General features: G+C 42.4%; 1 protein-coding gene across 9 annotated transcripts in view; it reads right to left on the bottom strand.

The window, feature by feature from the left end:
* Window positions 1-20,275, bottom strand: part of PTPRT (protein tyrosine phosphatase receptor type T) — a 1,030,023-nt gene that overhangs the window by 356,033 nt on the left and 653,715 nt on the right. For all 9 annotated transcript variants that reach the window (XM_041733397.1, XM_041733399.1, XM_041733398.1 and 6 more), the window contains one exon: window positions 15,791-15,900. In XM_041733397.1, the coding sequence (XP_041589331.1) occupies window positions 15,791-15,900 (110 nt within the window). The remainder of the gene's footprint in view (window positions 1-15,790; window positions 15,901-20,275) is intronic.

Raw genomic sequence — 20,275 nt, 5'->3', positions numbered from 1 at the left:
TTCTAAAACTGGGGCTCCCAGCCCACGTTCCTAGCAGGATAGAAAATCTTGGCCACGATCCCTGGGTGGCTCAGCGGTTTAGCACCGGAGTCCCGGGATCGAGTCCCACATCAGGCTCCCTGCATGGAGCCTGCTTCTCCCTCTGCCTGTGTCTCTGCCTCTCCCTCTCTCTCTCTCTGTGTCTCTCATGAATAAATAAGTAAAATCTTAAAAAAAAAAATCTTGGCCAGAAGATAATTCAGTGTTCTGCCTGTCAATCTTTAACATGCATTGCAGTCACCTGGGGCTTTTTAACAATGCAGACCCTGACTCAGCAGATCCGGGGTAAAGCCTGAGGTGGCACATTTCCAGAGTGCTCCCAGATGATGCTTATGATGGAGGACACACTTTGAGCAGTTAAGCCTTTGAGGCCAACCAAGTGCTCTTCCACATATTAGCTAACTGAGGCCACAGGAGGGCGTGTCTGGTGGGGTATCAGAGTAGGTCCGCGGCAGAGCCTATAGCAACCTAGCTTTGGGTCCTCCAGTTCCGAGTTCTTGGGGCTCCCCCAGGACTTCTGGGACATTGTCAGAGGCCAGGCACTTTATTTGCTATTTAAGGGCAAAGGGGAGAGGGAGCGAACAATGAGTTGATGAAGCAAGAGTGTTTTTGGCACATCCTTGGAGAGTGCAAATGGATCTGCCAACATGTGTGATGAGCTCTTCACACATCAGCCTGCTCTGAGGGTATCATGAAAGCTGACATAAATCTCTGGTGGGCTGCCAAAGGCCTGCTTCTCAGACACAGTGATTGGCATAAAAGCACAAGACTCAAAACACACACTCACACTGGTCCAATCTCTCACATATTTGGAGAACAATATGGTAAAATGTATCACAAATTACAAAGGTGTTCATTCTAGTCAACCCTTTAATTTCATGTGGGGGAATGTCTAAGATAGAAATACATGGAAGAGAGGAGGAAGAAAATCAACCATGACACTGAATGGCTACTGGCTAGCTAGGACTGAAACATATACCTAATTCTTATAACAGCCCTGAATTGTGGGCTTAAATATTGCTTCTCCTGTGTGCATTTAAAAAAAGTTAAGAAAGTAACTCAATTTCGGAGCAGTTAATTTGCCCAAAAGTCTTCCATCTAACAGGTAATGTTTAAACCAGGATTTGAATCCAAGTCAATCTGATCTGAAGACCATATTCCTTCTAACATCACACAACATCATCCTGTGCATGAGGTTCATTACCATGTTATCAGAAATATGACAGATATCCACCATTGGCTTCAACGTGGATAGAACTGGAGGGTATTATGCTTAGTGAAGTAAGTCAATTGGAGAAGGACAAAGATGATATGGTCTCATTCATTCGGGGAATATAAAAAATAGTAAAAGGGATTAAAGGGGAAAGGAGAGAAAATGAGTAGGAAAAATCAGAGAGGGTGACAAAGTATGAGAGACCCCTAACTCTGGGAAACGAACAAGGGGTAGCGGAAGGGGAGGTGGGCAGGGGGATGGGGAGACTGGGTGACGGGCACTGAGGGGGGCACTTAACGGGATGAGCACTGGGTGTTATGCTCTGATTCTGGCAAATCAAACTCCAAAAAAAGATATATACAAAAAAAAAAAAAAAGAAATACAGAAAAACAATAGTTGAATGTATAAGTAAATTAGGGTACAAACACTCAATGGGAAATTATGCAGTCATTAAAAGAATAAACTGTTTCTAAGATGCTATAAAAGCATCATGATTGTGATAAAATGCTTAATGAAAAATTACGATAGCAAATTTTATGTAATTATAGTTAGGTAAGAGATGTATGCATACCAAAGAGAAAATGCAAGAAAAATAATTGTGGTAGAGGAAGAGATTATACAAGATTTTATTCTTTTCTCTGATACCCAAACTTCCTGTAATACTGTTATAAGAATTGGCTGAGGAAGGCTGAGATTACAGAATACATGTGTTGGTGAGGACTGCAAAGAACAGACTATACATATAAGGTCCTTAAGGGAAGTTCCAAACAGTCTTGAAACCACCACGCATGCTCCTGTCCCCCTGTGGCTCTGTGTTTTGGTCAGAATTGTGAAAACACTCTAGATGAGTTGTTGCAGTGTTGAGTTCTCCCCTCTGGCATCTTACTCAGAAGGAAGGTGCCTTATCCTAAAGTAGTACCATCATTAAAAAGAACTGCCTTCCAGAACTACAGACTGTACATTCACACAGAGGGTGAGAAAGGACAAAGAGGGTGGTTAAACATCTCGGATGACATCATGACAACCACCTAGAGTGCTCTGAGGGAGGGATCCTGAGGCCATGTTAAGGTTCAAGGCAAGAGTGTGGCCTGATTGTTTATTAATGTCTGCCACAGGAATGGTATTAGGGAGGGATGGGGGCAAACACACACCTCACATTCGCCCCAGTTTGTTAGGAAATAAGCAAATGGAGATTTAAATTTTAAAACAAGAAGGAAAATAGAACTACCCCCTCTAACTTCGGGTTTATAGATTTCCATTCAAATGTGTGCATATTATTCTACTTGCCTCTCTTAGATCCATTCCTATTGAATGAAGAGGGCTATTACTTTGAGCACATTTCTATAATCAATGGAAGGCATGTGAATGTCTCTGCTTGCTACTGACAAATCTACTGAGAAGGAAAAGGAAAGCAGAAGTTCAAATTTTGCTAACCAGCTGTTTAAAGAGATCCAGGTCATTATTAACATATCCCCAAAATTCTGTCTTACATTCTAGGCAGATCAGTCAACACACCCCATGATAGAATGAATAGAAAGCAAAATACAGCCTCTCTACTCAGGGGATCATAAAGTCATTAAATGGGATAGTTAAGTAGATTACACTGAAATTGGAAAATGTTTGACATAGCAAAAACCCAAATTCTGCAATGTGGTCATAATCATGCAAAAGATATAACTGCACAAAGCCTAGGAAAAAAATAAACCTATGTGAAATGGTTGGTGTATGAGGGCATGGGAATGGGGTTATTTTCTTCTCTCCATCCCCCTAACATCATGTAATGTTACAACATCACTAACATCAAGAAAGAATACATTCTTCAAAAAAAAAAAAAAGCCGGCCATCATAAAGAAGTAGATATTTAAGTATGTTCTCTTCACTTTGATTCAAGTTTTTAGTATAGTTTTATTCATTCAACAACTATTTATGGAGTGCCTGCTTTATGCCAGGTGCTGTTCTAGGTACTTGAGATGTAGCTGCAAAAAAAAAAAAAAAAAAAAAAAAAAAAAAAAAAAATCCCTCACCTTGATAAATTTACCTATTGGAAGTGGAGCTCTATGTGTTAAATGTAAACTCAGTGGCCCTGGAAGCTTGTGTAATCTAGTAAAGATTATTATAGGACTTAGGACAAAAATCTTACAATTTTATATGGCCATACCAGGTTATATCTGTCAGTTGACTGAGGCCAAGTCAACTTAATCATCACTGTATCTTAGCCATCAAAAGGAACGTCTCCAACCTTTATTTATTTAAAAAAAAAAAAAAAAAGGTTTTGAGTGACTACTGATTTCCAGGCACTGCTACAGGATTGAGTTCTCCAGTAGTGAGCGATATAGATGTGATTCCTGCCTTCATGACACTTACAATGTAGGAAGGCACAATTTATAAATAAATATACAGTACTTACGAACTGTGATACATGTTTTCAGGACAGGGAGGTAGTGTTAGAGAACAATGGTGAATGGGTGGAGTCCTACTTAAGTAAGACTGTGAGGAAGGGCCTTTCTGAGGAAGTAGTATACACATTGATCCCTGTCAAATGAGAATGGGTTAGTCACAGGAAAGGAGGTGGAAGAGCGTCCTGTCAGCTGAGAACTCCATATACATAGTAGGAGGTAGGAGGGAACATGGCATTTGGAGGACATAAAAGGTGCCCAGTAAGATGAGAGAGAAAAAGAAAATGCAAGTTAGAAGGTCTTTGAGACCCAAGTGGGTAGTTTGGATTTTATGTGAAATGCATTATTCTCTGTGGGTAAAGTAATAAAACCTTGGGAGACATTAAAGAAAAATAAATATAGAGAGATTTAATATTGTAAAGATGTCAACTACCACCCATGATGTTCTATATGTTCAATGCAATTCTGACTAAAATTACCACAGGGGTTTTCATTAAATTTGGTGAGTGCATTATAAAATGAAAGAGCCAAGGGCAGGAATTATCAAGATGTTTATGAAGAAGGACGAGGAGGAAAGAGCTCTGTCAGAAATCAAAATTAAGTGTGAACTATCATAATTATGACTGTGTATGATTGTGATGTGTGGTTCTCCCATGGACAGGGAGCTCAGGAACTAATTAATGCATGTAAGGAATTCTGGCCTATGTCAGATATGGCTGGGTGGATCACAGAAAAAGGGGTAATTTTAAAAGGACCTGGGAAAAGTGCTTATCTATATAGAAAAAAATGAATTTTGCACCCCATCTCATGCCATACACAAAAATTAACTGCAGCTAGACCAAAGACTCAAATTCAGAGAGAAAAACCATACACCTGTTAGTAGGAATATAGGGAATCATCTTTGTCACCTTGGTTTAGTGAAAAGCTTTTGAAGGACACAGAATGTGCTAACTAAATATGCAAAGACTGATAAAAATTGACCACATTATATAATTAAGGGCTTTCGTTATCAAAAGATACTTTACAGGAAGCAAAAAATGGCAAGCTACATTTGTAACTGACAAAGTAGTATCAAAAATAAATAAAGGACTACTACATATCAATAATAAAACGGATAATCCAATAAGAATTGGGCAAGAGACATGAATAGGTATCCCAAAGAAAAAGAAATATAAATGAGTAACAAATATACAAAAATATACTCAAAGTTTTTAATAATCCAGGGAATACAGAATACAATAATGAAATACCATTTTATATCTATTTAACTGTCCAAAATTAGTAATCCTGACAATACCAAATATTGGAGAGGATTTGGAATCCTAGGAGTACCTATACTTTGCTGCCATGAATATATGTTGGTGAGACTACTCTGGATATAAACTCAAGAGAAAAATCTTACACATATACAATAGGAGATATGCTCAAGGATGCTCATCACCACTGTTGACAAAGGTAACATCTGGAAGCAATCCTAAATGCCTATCAAAGGCTATCTGACAAATGCATTATAATATCTTCACACAATGGAACATTAAACATCAGTCAAGATGAATGTGCTAGGCTGCACTCATCAATAGGAATGACCGTTAGCAATATAATATAGAGTTGAAATGTTTCAAAAAAGTATATACAATTTATAATTTGCTTTATTAGTCTCTTAACTTGAATAAAAGATAATGTTTATATAATTAAATAGATTGTTATACATAATTTTTTATTCAAGTTAAGAGACTAATAAAGCAAAATAATATACCTTTAGGGAACACATACAAGTATGTGTAAAACTATATAAAAGGGAATTATATACAGGATTCAGGATAGCAGAGAGAGTCAGGAGGTTGAAATGAAAAGAGCTCATAAGTAGATATAAGATACTGTCAAAGTTCTGGTTGCCTTGGGAGCTGATATGTTATTCCAAAAATGGATTAACAAAGAAGCACCAAAGAAGGTCATCCACAGACCAGTGAGGAAAGTGTTTGATGAAACTAGAAGTAAGAATAATTCAATTCTGGGCATCTAAGAGGTAGGCCAGAGCAGGAAGGATCCTTTGAAGCTATCTGGTCCAATTCTCCCAGGTCTTAAAGATAAAAGCCAAGGCCCAGGGAGGAAAAGGGACTCACTCAAACACATTACTTGACCATGGCAAACTAAAAGTCAGGCTTAAATTTCCCAATTGCGTAATTTACTATTTGACTTGAAGTGACATGAGCATGCTAAAAAATACATAAAATAAAAAGAAGATGAAGACAGCAATGACCATTTTTATGTCATACATTCTGAAGGGCTCGGAAGGAGACCAGGTGTGTATGTGTGCATACGTGCCCGCTTGCATGCATGCGTGTGTGTGTGTGCTGTATGTATGCATGCACATACTGAGTGTACAGTGATGTAGGCCAAAGCTCCATTCTTGGATGCTAAGTTTTAATGAACTATTTTTCTCTTAATGAAGCGTGAAGAAAAAGTAGCTCAGAGTGAGGGGAGGAGAGCCATTGGCTAACCTCCTGAGGCCAATGAAAGGATAATCTCTGATTCACAGATTTGAATTCAGCCTCCAGATTTTCCAGTAGGAAGCCTCCGATGTCCTGATGATAGATGAGAACTTGCAATCACCCTTCATGAGGGTCCCAAACACGGGGCTGCTCTTGCTAGAACAGAAGTGAAAGAGTCAGCCAGTTAAAAGCAGCAAGTCCATGCCTCGTTGCCCAGTCCAGGTGGAATTCCAAAAGGAGAAACATGCTAAAACATCTGAGATGAAAAGAGAACAGCTTACGATGTTTAAAGAGGCTCTTGGCAGCTGAGACACCGCCGCTGGGCACAGCTTACTGAAAAGACCACGTAGCCAAAGAGAGGGTTCCATTTCCAAGCACGTGGCTATGTGTACAGCTGTTCCTCTCAAGGTCCTCTGGGTGCACAATGCATCAAAACACAGTTTTCCTGCCATGTAAGAAACATGAAGGAGAGCCTGTGCTCTGTCAAATGCAGAACTACCTTGTCATTTCTTCCCTCTACTCTCCTAGGACAAGGGTAAATGCCAGGGATTAGGTTTAACCTGTAGATTCTTTTTTTTTTTTCTTTTTTTTTTTTTTAATTTCAGAATTTTCTTTAAGAGAGGAATGATGGCAGAGGGCTTGGGAAACAGTGGAAAGCCTACGGAAATACCAGGGAGCTTTTACTATGACATTCCTATGGCATGGACAGGAGGTGACCGGAGCTCCTCCAGTCTGGGGGAAGACAGATAGAGCCCCGTGTCTCTGGTGTCTCCTACATAGTTAACTCTCCAAAGAAACAGAGCAATTCTGAGGATGCATTTGAGCATATATAGCATCTCTCTCTCTCTCTCTCTCTGTCTTTCTCTCTCTCTCTCTCTCTCTCTCTCTCTCTCACACACACACACACACACACACACACACACAGAGGAACATGTAAGTACATATGTGCATACATGTACCAGTGTGCAACCATATAAACTCCCACATATACATGCTTGTACATGCACATGCCAAGACAATTTACTCATCCACACGTGCACACTGTGCGAATATTCTCTATGCAGCAACTTCTACTGTTTTCTTAGAGCTAAACTGATGATTAATGTTTATTGGAAAGCCTTCCTATTTGCCAGGAGAACACGATTTCCCATTCTTTAGGCAACAAGTGCTATGCATCTGTTGATGCCCTACTATCACACTACCTGGCTCCTCCACAAACACACAAGTTGTAACAGAAAAAGGAAACACCCTAAGGCAATTATACAGGCATTCCTGATATTCTGTAAGTGGATGATAGGCAGCTCTAATGGTCTTACTTACATAAATGTACTTACTCACATCAGAACACAACTTCCTTCCCTTCCAGACTCGGAGTGCCAGAAATCATTCTTTTCAACCCATAGCCATTTCTATTGAGACACCTGTCAACCTGCCTGTCAGCCCAGCAGACCTGTGTATGGCATCTACCCAGGGATGCCTGTGGTTTTCAAATCTCTGGAAGAGCAATATCCTATTGAGTGATGGGCTAAGGGTTAGGAAAAAATGGCTCCTAGACATCCCAGGGCCCTGACTTAAGATCTAAAAGGAGCCTTCTGGGCAGATTTGCTGAGTTTTGTGTGTACATATGTCTTTTTTAATCTTACAAGTAAACAACAGAACTAATTTCTCCTGTCCAGGGGAGGGGACATTCATAGGGTAAGCTCTGCGCTGGGCTCCAGCATCAGAATTGCAAGCCAGCCTTGCTAAGATGCAAGGGGATACTGACAAACTGGTAAGGGCCTATGTGCCTTCAGTTACTCCACAAACTGTTTAGCAATTTTGAGGAAAAAAGGCCATGGTTCTTCTTGAATTCAAGCCTTAAAATAATTACTACCTAGCACCTATCTGTGTATGTGTGATTTGGCTATAATATTAGGTAATGCTGGATTCTGGCAGAGTGGAATGAAGAGGAGGGAAGGCTAGAGTCAAGACTGTTTATTTAGCTGGTATTTGGGTAGGATAACATATCAGGGTGAATTTACTGGATTCATTTTATGTAGTATTTTCCCCCAACCCTGAATGTACATTAGAATTTCCTGAGGAACTTAAAAAAAAAAAAAACTCACATGGATAAACACTTGCCCAGAGATTCAGATTTATTTGGACTGCAATGAGATCCAGGCATCCATCCATCCTCCATCCATCCATTTATATATCTACCTACCTATTTATTTATCAATGTTTTTGGGGTCTCAAGATATGATTCTAATCTTCAGCCAAGCTTGTCAGACAAAACTTTCACCAATTACTCCTTGTTTAGATAAAGCACAGATTCACGCATTTGCTCAAGGAGTGTTTATTGAGCACATACTATGTGCAACCTTCTCTTTTAGGTCCTCAATGCACACTGAAAATCAAAAACAAATATGGCCAGCATCAGTTCAAGACCAAAGGGAAGAGCCATTGACATAGTTCAATTCTGAAGGTCATCTGTCAGCAGAATCCCATCTTGCTCAAGAAAGCTCAGGGTTTTTTTTTTGTTGTTCCATTCAGATCTTCAGCTGATTGGATGAGGCCCACAAACACTATGGAAGGCATCTACTTTACTCAAAGTTCGCCAACTTAAATGTTAATCTTATCCAAAAATGCCCTAAAAAAATACCCAGAATAATGACTGACCTCCTATCTGAGCACCACAGCTAAGCTAAGTTGGCACATCAGATAACTATCACACGGCCCATGACCTTAGGAGCCTAAGGGTCCCATAGATGATACTAAAGCACATAAACAGCAGGAGTTCAGACTGAAAATGGTAGAAAAGAAATAAGCAAGTTGCTAGATGAAGTGGACAGGAGAGGGAAAACATCTCTTGGAGGTGAATAAGAGGAAGGAGCCAGTCATGAGAACTATAACGTGACATGTACTCTGGGCAGAAGAAACAGCATTCGCAAAGCCACGTGAGCTGCAGGGAACTTGGTGGGATTGAGAAAATCACAGAAGGCTGCGGGGGGTTGGGGGGGGGCAGCCCAGGTGGCTTAGTGGTTTAGCGCCGCCTTCAGCCCGGGGCCTGATCCTGGACACCGGGGATCAAGTCCCACGTCGGGCTCCCTGCATGGAGCCTGCTTCTGCCTCTGTCTGTCTCTGCCTGTCGCTCTCTCTCTCTGTCTCTAATGAATAAATAAAATCTTAAAGAAAAAAAAGGCTAGAGGGGCTGGTACACAGAAAGCCAGGGGAAGAGGGGCAGGATATAAAGTCAGAGGCAGGCAGAAGCCAGATCATTAAGGGTTGAGAGTTAAGACGAAGCCAAAGCAGGAAGGGTATGTGCCTGGATTTACCTGCTAAGATGCCCTGTCTGGCCATAGCATGCAGTGGAATAGTGTGAGTGGGGGCCAGGGGATGGATAGAGAGGTCCCAAAATGATGCAGGCATCAGATGAGTGCTCAGAGCAGGGTGGCGGTAGAGATGGGACCACATGAACCAACCTGTGTCTATTCTGGCAGGAGGAGCAATCAAACTTTCTAGAGCATGAGATGTGTGGCAGGTGGGGAGGAATGAATGATTTCCCACATTTCTGGCTTAAACAATTCAAAAGCAACAAGAGCTTTCTTGCCTAGTTGGAGCCTGGCTCAAGTTATACCCAATAACCACCCGCATTATGCAAATTGTGTATCCTCATTAACGTAGAACCAGCCTGAATTATGCAAAGTCTTGCTTTGGGCTGCATTAGACACTTCCTCCTATAACCCCCTCCAGCTCATCAGGGCCGCATTCCATCGCCCCCCACTGTCCCTCTGCGGACCAGAGCCCTGTGCCTGTCTGGGGAGCGTGAGCCCGAAGAGGCCACTGCGGCCAAGCCAGGGGACAGGAGGAAGGTGTGCCTGAACACCCAAACTGAGTCAGTAGCTCCTATGGGCATCATCGGTCTGCGAGAGTTTGCTCAGGAGCCCCTGCACTCAGCCCGCCCCCTCTCCATCCCGGGATGCCTGCTCCAAGCCCATGCAGAGCACCTCCCAGTCTCAGCTTCCTTGTGATGTGCTCGGCTCAGATGGAACGTGGATTTCTGGGGCTCATGCTTTTTGCTCAGATCAAATCCAACCATCTGTACGCTGGAAAAATATTGACAACCCTCTGACCTATCGTACCTTTTAAAAGCGCTCCCACACGGGAATGCCGCCTTGTTTTACTCAGGCGAAGTCTGTGTTTTATTTAACTCTGAACGCTAGGCGCCTAGAATAGCTTGCAAGATAAATGTCAATCAACTCTAGCATAATCAAGACACCCATTCCTGCCTCATTAGGGTCCTCTCATTCCCTTTAAGCTTCTCAGATTTATACACTGTAATTAGAAACTTGGTGATTCTGAGTGCTCAACGGCAAGGCTTACTGGGAAGCTTCACGTGTCTGAATTTTAAATATTTTCACACTTCGTTAACCCAGTTGCTAGTGTAACATCTTCTGGCCCAATTCCCTCACACTGTGTGGTTTTTATTTTTGGACAGAGACGAGAACAATTAATTGAATTGAAACGCGTATTGATTACTGTTTTTCATGAACTCCGAACAGCTTGCTTCTGAATGATTTTATTGAAGAGTTTTTAAACAACTGGCTGGATTGTCTCCTCTGTGACCTCATTCTGGCTATAAGCGCCTGTCTGCAGTTGTGACGGTCTGTTCTGGGTGAGTTGTGTTGCTCACAAGAGCTGAGTCGGAGTGGGAGAGGCCACACCAACCTTCGCACACAGGCCCTGGATAGGGGAACCCTGGTATCTCATTCAAACTCAAGCAGGGCTCTGGAAAACTCTATGGGAACAGCTTGTTTCCACATCCCCAATGAAGCTACTTGGCCCTTCAGTTCCATGTGAGCAGGGATATTACTCAGTTCATTCAAAGGCCACACAGAAGGTCTGCAGTGTTCTCATCGAGCAGAGAGCTTCCTGCGTCCAGGCTGTGAACTTGTAAAATGTCTTAGGCCAGTGCTTCTCACACTTGTATACGTACATGCATCATCTGGAGATCTTGTTAAAATACAGAAGCTGGTTCAGTGGGTCTGGGGTGGGGTCTGAACCTCCGCATGTCTGAGGTTGATCTGCTGGTTTGTGGATATGAGGCCTCTGACATTGCCTAACTCTGAGCACCATGTGTCACTCTGGTAGGAAACTGATCACAGAAGCGCACACTGTATGTCACACCAAATTACGAATCCCCAAAGATCTGAGGCCATGGTCTAATTCATCCTAATGCCTCACGTCACAATGACAGCGAGATGGGCTTCAGTGGGCTCCGATGAGCACTCTGAGCTCCCCCTTCAGTGGGCAGGGAGAGAGGTCACAACTGCTGGAGAATTAGACTATTTCACAGCCCCAGGGTGGCATTAGGGTCAGGGGTAGGCTCCTGTTCCTTAGGGAAGGAAGGCCCAGGGTCTCACAGTCCATGGCTCTAGGGAGCTCCTCAAGATAAGAACTCCTAACTGAAAGAAAGGCCTCAAAGTCCAGGTTAGCAGCAGGAAAGATGCAGTTGTGACAAAGCTTTCACATCTTCCACCTGGGTACAAATTCTTCTGATAAATAGCTGAGTCCTCATTGCAATATCACAAGTGATGGAAATGTCCTTGCCTCTGGCACACTTTCCAGATGTTTCCAAGATGCCTGTGTACCCACAGCTCATTAACCATACAAAAGCCGAGTGGTCTTTTAAAAAATATAAATCTGATTCTTTCATTCTTCTACTTAAAATTCTCCTAGGGCTTTTTATTTCTCTCAGGATAAAGCACAAACTCTAGAAGTCTTGCGCAACCTGCCCCTACCCCCACACTTCCCACATGGTCTCATCATCATCCTCCGTGCGCATGAAGCTTTAGTCACTTTGACCTTCTTCCTATTTGTTAAACATGCCAAAGTCATTCCTACCCCAGGGCCTTTGCACTAGCTGTTTTTCTTCAAGTGTCATCACTGCTTTGTGCTCAAAGACTCTGGCCACAGGCAAAGTTTCAATAGCAGAGCAACTCCACAATGAGGTATAAACCTTTGATTTTGTGGGTTTGACATGGACCTGTTTTTCTCATTCTTAACCAGTTGAAGCCCAGAATAATCTGATACCTTCACATTACAAAGAGGGGATGTAAACCCAGAGACAGAATGAGACATAATCAAAGCCACTCAGATTTGACAGAACTGTCCAAGGATGGACACAGAGCTTGTGACTTAGACTCATGGGGAAGGAAATTTAATTTTTAAATTTACTTGAACCTATGCACTGAATAGTATTCACAATATTTACATAGTCATAACCCTCCTTTACTACATGCACTGCCCCTTTTCTTGGCTTTTGACTTTGCCAAGACCAAGGTCATATATAGGAAGGTACAGAGAATCCTAGGTTTCTCTTCTATTTGTCTTATCCTATTTTTCTTTGTCACAAAATATACTATTTGAGACCAGAAGAGGGTGATTTGTAATTTATGGGTTCCTCTCTAGAAATTACAACCAGAACCTAATTTTAAAAATCAAATTGGTTTCATCTAATTAAATTTGGAAATTGCCTCATAAACACATACTCTGTTATAAATGTCTTTAAAAGCAAGGTCTCCCGCTTACGATCTGGGGCAGGAATGGGTTGAGCCCAGCATGGAAGGGACTCCCCGTCTATCTGCTCAGGAGGACAAATTTTCTTATCCATTGCTGAGATTTTCTAAAGAGTAGTGTGGTCTAGAGCAGTGTTTCTCCAACTTTCATGCCCATGTCAGTTACCCAGAAATCTTGTTCACACAGAGACTCTGATTCAGAAGGTCTGGTGGGGTCTGAGATGCTGTGTTTCTAACCAGCTCCCAGGTCGTGCGCCAATGCGTGGACCACACAGAGTGAGGGCCAAAGGCATAGACACCTGAATTCAGGACTCACAAAGTGCCACCTCAGCTATATGACCTTGGTCTTCACACTTGACCCCTCTAAGTTTCAATTTCCATATCTTTATGCACTGTGAGAGCTAGCATTTATTGGTGCTATTTCTAAATGCCAAGCACAACATTAAACATCTATCTATGTTTATAAATGAAGATAAATAAGAGGCTACTTGATGTAGCCACGGTCACACAGCAAGTAAGTGACAGAGCTAGGGTTCAGAACTAGGCTGTCCAACTTCAAATGCCAGCATTCTTACCTTTTGAGACCCCACTAGCTTTCGATGCACATGGTCACAGCCACGTTTATGCTCAAAATACAATGACCTCAGCCCACAACCTCCTTGGCTCCCTTCATGGCAACATCCAAGACGTTTTAGCATATTCCTGAAAGGTGACTTCCAGCAGTCACACACAAGTCAGACAGGTGCAGCCTTCCATCGCTGGTTCTCTGTAATCACAGCCCAGAGAGCAGCCAAGAAGCTGCCTGAAGTTGTCTTGCCCGAGCTGTGCCCAGGACAGCCTATCACAGACATGCCAGCATCTATTCAAGTGGTCTTTGGAAACCTATAAGGTTAAGGGTTCACGCATGAGTGAGAAGGGTGCTCTGTGCCAGGCTATGCCCACCTTGGTGACCAGAGCTCCAGAGAGTGTGCCACGTACTGAGGCCTCAAGTCAAGGAGCTATGGCTCAAACACAGCATGCCGCTCACAGCTGGGATTGCTCCCTTGCTCTCTCTCTCCACCCATTCCTCTCTTCTTCTTATAGAACAGCATGAGCGGGTTTCCTAGCCCAGCCAGGGTCCGTCCCATTAGAGCAAGAAGTATATTGCTCCCAAGGAAGGAGTTGGTCTGTGCAAGGACAGGAGTCCCCCTGCCACATGGCCCAGCCCAGTGGTTTCAAGTACAGCTAGGTACAAGCACCAGGGCCTTTTCAGGACAGAGCTGTCCTCAATTCAAGGCTAAAAGAGAAAAAATAAGGAGACTCATGAGTTATTCATAAAGCCAAATTTATTCAATTTGAAGGACTGCCTTTTATTCTTAAATTATGTCCTTTCTATATTTTTGAAATTATGTCTTTTATGAAATGATGTTAATAAAAAATGGTAAGGAACTATATGTTGGTCCTCCAAACCATTCACGATGTTACTGGCCTGTGAATTCCAAAAATCTGGAACATCTGGCATAGAGAGCCATTTACGTAATAGTACCAAAGACCTTAACTGCTTAAATTCTGGGTCCCTGCTCTCAGCTTTACAGAGAGCAGGTTGCCACACACAGGAAATGTCTGTTTCGTGTGTGCATGTGTGTGTGTATGATTGCAGCATCTGCTTCACAAAGAAGGACCCGTAGATTGAAATGGGTTTCCAGCCCTCTCTTCCCCAGTGACGTACTACTGAACAAACATGTCCTGGGCAAGGTCGACATGGTCCCTCCCCTCCTCTGGCAGGTTTGCCAGGAAGGAAGCCTCTCCCAACCATGTGGCCCAAGATGGAGCATGAGACAGCTTTCCTTTTGAGGGATGCTAGATGTGGTGAGTCAAGGCATTTTCTGAAGATGTACATGATGGGTAGTTTTCTCCTTCCTTGGAGAGCTCTGAAGTCCTTCCAGATCTCTCTAGAGAGCTCTTGCATCTACCAAATTCATCCTAAATATTTCTCTCTCACCAATACTTTTTAGCTTTCCTCCCTTATGTGGGGATATTCATCCCCAGCTCACTCTCAGTACCTCTCAGTACCTTTCTGCTTGAGCCCTCTGGGTCTGTGGTGCATTCTAGCCTGAGGATGCTTGGAACCGTTGCCACCTCACAGTCTTTGGAGGAACCCTACCACTCCTACTCCCACTTCACAAGGGAGGAAGCTGCCCAGAGAGCAGAGTAGCTGCCAGAGGTCACGGGAGACCTTGGCGGCACTGCCAGGACACTGGTCTCCATCCCTGCAGCGTCAGCTTCCTGCTCTTCCCTCTGCACTGCTGTGCTCTCCGGCATGCCACAGTCTCCAGGGGTCTCAAAATATGTGGGGTGGGACAAGAGTCACCTCTGACCACATCTCAGTACTAGAATTCAGCTCTTTCAGCCTTATCGAAGGCTCATTGTGTTTGTTTTACAATGGACTTCTACACACTTTACTCTAAGTCTGAAAGTTTTCAGGGAGCCACGCTGTGTCGGCTGGATGGGTACCTTCCTACCTGAGGAGGTTCCACCTCTGATATGACAAGGCCCTGCTAATGCGTGGTTGGGATGGGATAGGGTGGGAGGGCTTTCTGATGCCATTACCCGAGTAGCAATAAAATATGCTGTGGCCACACAAGCATATCAAGCATATCAAGGCTCAAGAATCATGCCGCCCCAGGGTAGAGAATGACACTGGGATTCACTTGGAAGCCCTGAAACTGACAGGTGTAGGAAAGGCATCAAGTGAGTATTATGGTTTTTCAGATAAACTGAACTATCACAACTGTTTGCCAGGTGAGGATCTTCTTGGCTGTGCTGGGACAGTCTGCCTCCCTGTGTGCCAATTCCTTTCTCAAGAGATTGCTAATCACTTCAATGTGTGGGATTGTCCAGTTTTCTTCATCACTGGGGCTTGTCAAGCAGCTTAGCTATACGCCCTCGTGTTTTCTTCACAGCCGCACTGTTGGAAACTCTGGGTAAGTTGTGTCTCTCACTCACCTTCATGCCCTCAATGGAGCTCTGACCACAGCAGGAATTCACCAACTTCAGGCTAAAGTAAACTGAATAAAGCCAAGCCAAGTGATAACAGTGAAAGGGTCCTCTTACCTCATAGAGTGTGATGACCCCATTAGTCTCATTGGGAGGTTTCCACTGGATGTAGATCTTCTCCTCAAAGGGCCCTCCTTGGATGGATTCTAGGGGCACAGCTCCTGGAACTACAGAAGGGAAAAAGTTAAGAAGCTGATGTCACCTTCCATCCCATTCCCCCAGCCCCACTGCCCTAGAACAGCAGTTGACCAAGCTCTCCTATAAAGGCTCAGACGGTGAATACTTTAGGCTTTGTGGGCCATGCAGTACCTACTGCAACTGCTCAGCTTTGTGCTTGTAGCACAAAAACAGCCGCAGACAATCCATAAACAAATGGGCATGGCTGCTTTCCAAAAAAACTTTATTTATAAAAAAAGGCAGTAGGCTGGTGTTGACCTATGGGCCATAGCTTGCTAACCCCTAACCTTGCTCTCCTGGATAGCCAATGGCTTCTTCTCTGTAGACTGAGCAAGTCTGTTCTTGAATTAAGCTGATCAATGTAGGGAGGACACCAGTAAGCCTCAGCATTCCGAGCAGGTGGGGGTCTAGAATTACACTCTTGCCTTAGGATTGGTAACTGAAGAATGTAAAGTGAGCTTCACTACCATTCCCCTGACCCTGCCAAGTTGTCTCCAACTATAAAGGAGTCTCCAACTATTCCTCAGTTTCCTAATTCCTGAATCCAACAGGATCCATGTGTCTTGAAATCTCAAACCAATTACGTGAAGTCTGTCTCATTGCAAGAAGGCAGCTAGTTTGTCTCATTGCTGAGTCTCCGATGCCTGGCACAGGGTAGATGCTTAATAACCATTTGCTGGTTGGTGGAGTAGATGAATAAATGACCCATGCCAGCATGTGTCCTAATGAGCAAAACCTTTCCTAGGCTGCTTCTGTACCCAGGTCAGTTTTCCTGTCAGCGTCCTCCTGCTGGATCCCAGCATCATTATGACAGTCTGGAAGATGCTGAACCATAAAATAAATGATTCTCCAAACTTTCAGTTATAACCTCCTAGGGAATCATGAATTCATGTAAATCATTACTGGATCTATTTATATTTTGGCATTATAAAAGCAGGTACTTTTACTAAGCACTTACTCTTTGATCAGAATTTTACATACATTATTTCGTTTAAGCCACAAAACAGCTCTGCCCAGTATGTATTATCTCCTTTGTGCTGATAAGGGAACTGAGGCTAAGAGAATTAAATAACTTGCTCAAGGTCATCCAGCTCTTAAGTTGTAAAGAGGGAACTGAACACCTGTCTGTGAGCTTCAAAGCATATACTCTTAATCATCACGCTATGCCTCTCTCGATATAGCCTTGGCCATATGTTGCAATCAGTTCCCTATTGTTAAATTAAAATATATTTAGTTTTTCCCATTATGGACATGATACACAGAATTTTTTGAATATTAAGAATATACAAAAAGGGTAAAAAAAGGAAAAGAACAAAATCACTCATAATCCTCATAACTGGAGATATTTTTTCCAGTATTTTTATGCCTATGCATATACATACTTTATTTTTAAAAACTGAATTCCTACTGTGCATAGAGTGTTGTGACCTTCTTTTATCACTAAATGAGACATGGATTTTTAAAAAATCCTTAAATGTTCTTTGGAGCCACGCATTTTAATGCCCCATTATAGTTACCATTATTACTGGACGTTAAAATTGGTTTGAATTTTTTATGATGATAAGTAACATGGCCATGAGAATTCTTATAAATAAGTATTTTCATGAAACTCTGCTGGTCTCCCTAAGGTAAATTCTTAGAAATTAATTTATTGGGCCAAAGTACACGAACTATATTATTTTTAAGGCTTTGACACATATTGTCAGATTGCCTTCCACAGAGTTTATACCATTCTCAGTTCCCCAACAGAAGAACATGACTATTCCCAATCCTTGCCAACAGTGACTATTTAAAAAATTAAGTGTATGTGTGTGTATCCTTTTTAGAAAACTGGAGAGTGAATGTTTTTTTCAGTTTAATTGGACATTTGCATTGATTCTTTTATGAATATGCTCTTTATACCCTGTTCTCATTTTCCTCTATGGCTCTTCATTTTTGTCCATCTTGTCTTATGGGTTTGTAATTATAATCTGTTTTTAAAAGACATAAGCTGTTTTTTCCTTTTTTTTTTTTTGCATGGGTTGCAAATATTTTTGTCAGTTTTTCATCTGCTTCTTGAATCTTTTAGGTATGTAGAAGCTTCTAAGTCATCAGACCTCTAATTTCTTTCCCTTATCTGTTCATCCTTGCCACAAATATCAGGACTTTGAGGTAGGAGCACAAAGTTTTGAGAGGATTATAACAAGCAGAAAGAATCTTGTCCAGCAAGTTAGGATACTAAATGGAAGATAAAAGTCGACAGATTGGCAAAAGTTCCTAGGCCAAAAGTACAGAGGATAGGTGTTGGAATGTGGTGGATTGCTTTGTGAGTGCAAAAGTGGAAGCAGTAGGGCCATCCTAGAGAGAAACGATGGTTAACTCATTGACGGAGTGACCAGGGTATAGAAGAGAGGCAGACGGTGCATGAGACTTGCCGCAGCTGAGCAAATGTGATTTGGTGGTGATGGATAAGAGTGCAACAGAAAAAAGATTCAAGGAAGACCCCAGCTCATCTGTTTTAGATACCTGGAGTGGGTCAGAGTGCTGTTCCTTGAAAGGAAGCCTTATTGGAGGGCTAGTTTTGGAAAGGAAGCTGGTGAGTTTTGTGATGCTTCATTTGAGGCGTGCATAGGACACCCAAATGGCAACACTGAGTAGCAGTTAGAGATACGAGATTGGGTGACTGTGTAGGGGGGAACCAAAGAAGCAGGTCCAGGATTAAGCCAAAGGGAACTACAATGTTAACAGTTAGGCGGAAACAAGGAAACAGAAACTGAGAAGCCATGTTCAGAGAGGCAATAAGAAAACCAGGAATGTGGGCTGTCATGGGAGCAATCGAAGGTGGATCTAGAAGGGCCTGGTTCACAGCAATGGACGTGACTGGGTAGTCATGTGAATTGTGAACTTAAATTTTCCAACTGAATGTATTGTCTTCAAGGTAACCTGTGACCTATGCAAGAGTAATTTAGGGGGAAAGCTGGCCTCACGGCCCTCTTGTGGACAGAGGAGAAAGTGGAAGGTGAGGGACTATGCCCAAACAAGTCAGTAATCTGGACAGGGATGCAGGAAGAGCAGGGGTGCTGTGGACCCCAGGAGCGGCCCCTCCAAAAGGCAGGAGAAGTTACGGCAGGATTGTAGGCAACCAGGAAAAATTCTAAACTGAAAAGTCAGAAGAATAGAAAAGAGACAGGAAGTGACTGGCGGTGGTCCTGTCCTGAAAAGGCAGGAACAGCTGTGGATGGAGAGAAAGCACCTTCCCTCTTGTGAGAGAAGACAAGAAAATGTGCAGCTGCTCTGGAGTGGAGAGTTGGGGTATCCTTGTGGCTCCGTCTTCTTGACAAGTGAGGGTGAAACCATCTACCACCAGGCAGGAATTTCGAGAAGCTTTAAGAGATGCAATCGAGTTGAACGGAGAAACGCAGATGCCAGTCTTAACAAGGGTCTATCCAGTGGAGGCTGTTGAGTGTGAATATCAAGCTGCCAGCACTCAGGCCACCTGTTCTCTTCCTTCAATTCCAGTTTGGAGCAAATTCTCTTTCTCACCCCAGATCGGAAGAATAGTCATCTGCATTTTCTTCTACTTGATTTATCCTCACCTTCTTTTTGAACCTAACTCATTAATCCATCTGGGATGTATTTTATACATTGCACAAAGGAGAAATCTAACTATAGTTCTTTACAGTTTTCTTAAGACAATTAATTGACTGGCCAGAAGTTTCCCCAGTGATTTAAAACACCATTTTACTAGCATGTTCAATTATTTTATATGCTGGCACGTGTTGTGTGGCTCCCTGTTCTGTTTCACTGAGCCCCGGCCTCTTATTCTGACAGTATCTCTCTGCTGTGTTCATATAACACATTTGAATAGTTGACAGAACAAGCCCTTTTCTTCTATTATTCTTCTTGTGCAAAGTCTTCTGGGCTCTCACTACCCATTTGTTTTTCCAGAATAACTTTGGAAGAATTTTACAAAACTTCAAAAATGTTCCATCAGAACTTTTATTCCAGTTGTATTCTTCACTTCTCTGAGGGGCAAATGACACCTTTTTATAATGGGTCCTCTCACCAGTAATGCTGTACAAATCCTCACTTATTAATGCTCCTTTTTATGGCTCTTACTTAAAAATACATTTTAAAAATTTCTTACAAATTGCAGTCCTAAGACTTCACTGCTTTTGTTCATATTATTTTTGGCTCTGTTAAAAAGCATATTGCTTTTGACTATTATGAAATCTATCAAAAGACAAAAGTACCAGTAATAAATGTATAGTTTATAAAGTAATTATAAAGTAAACACCCATGTACCCACTATCCCGTCTAAGAAATAAAACATCATTGTATCACTACAGCACCCTATGTGTCCCATACTGGTGACTTATCTCTCTC

The sequence above is a fragment of the Vulpes lagopus genome, chromosome 18 (genome assembly GCF_018345385.1).
Source record: "Vulpes lagopus strain Blue_001 chromosome 18, ASM1834538v1, whole genome shotgun sequence".
NCBI classification, from domain to species: Eukaryota; Metazoa; Chordata; class Mammalia; order Carnivora; family Canidae; genus Vulpes; species Vulpes lagopus.
The sequence above is the reverse complement of the archived record's forward strand: the minus strand, read 5'-3'. Positions and strand labels throughout refer to the sequence as shown.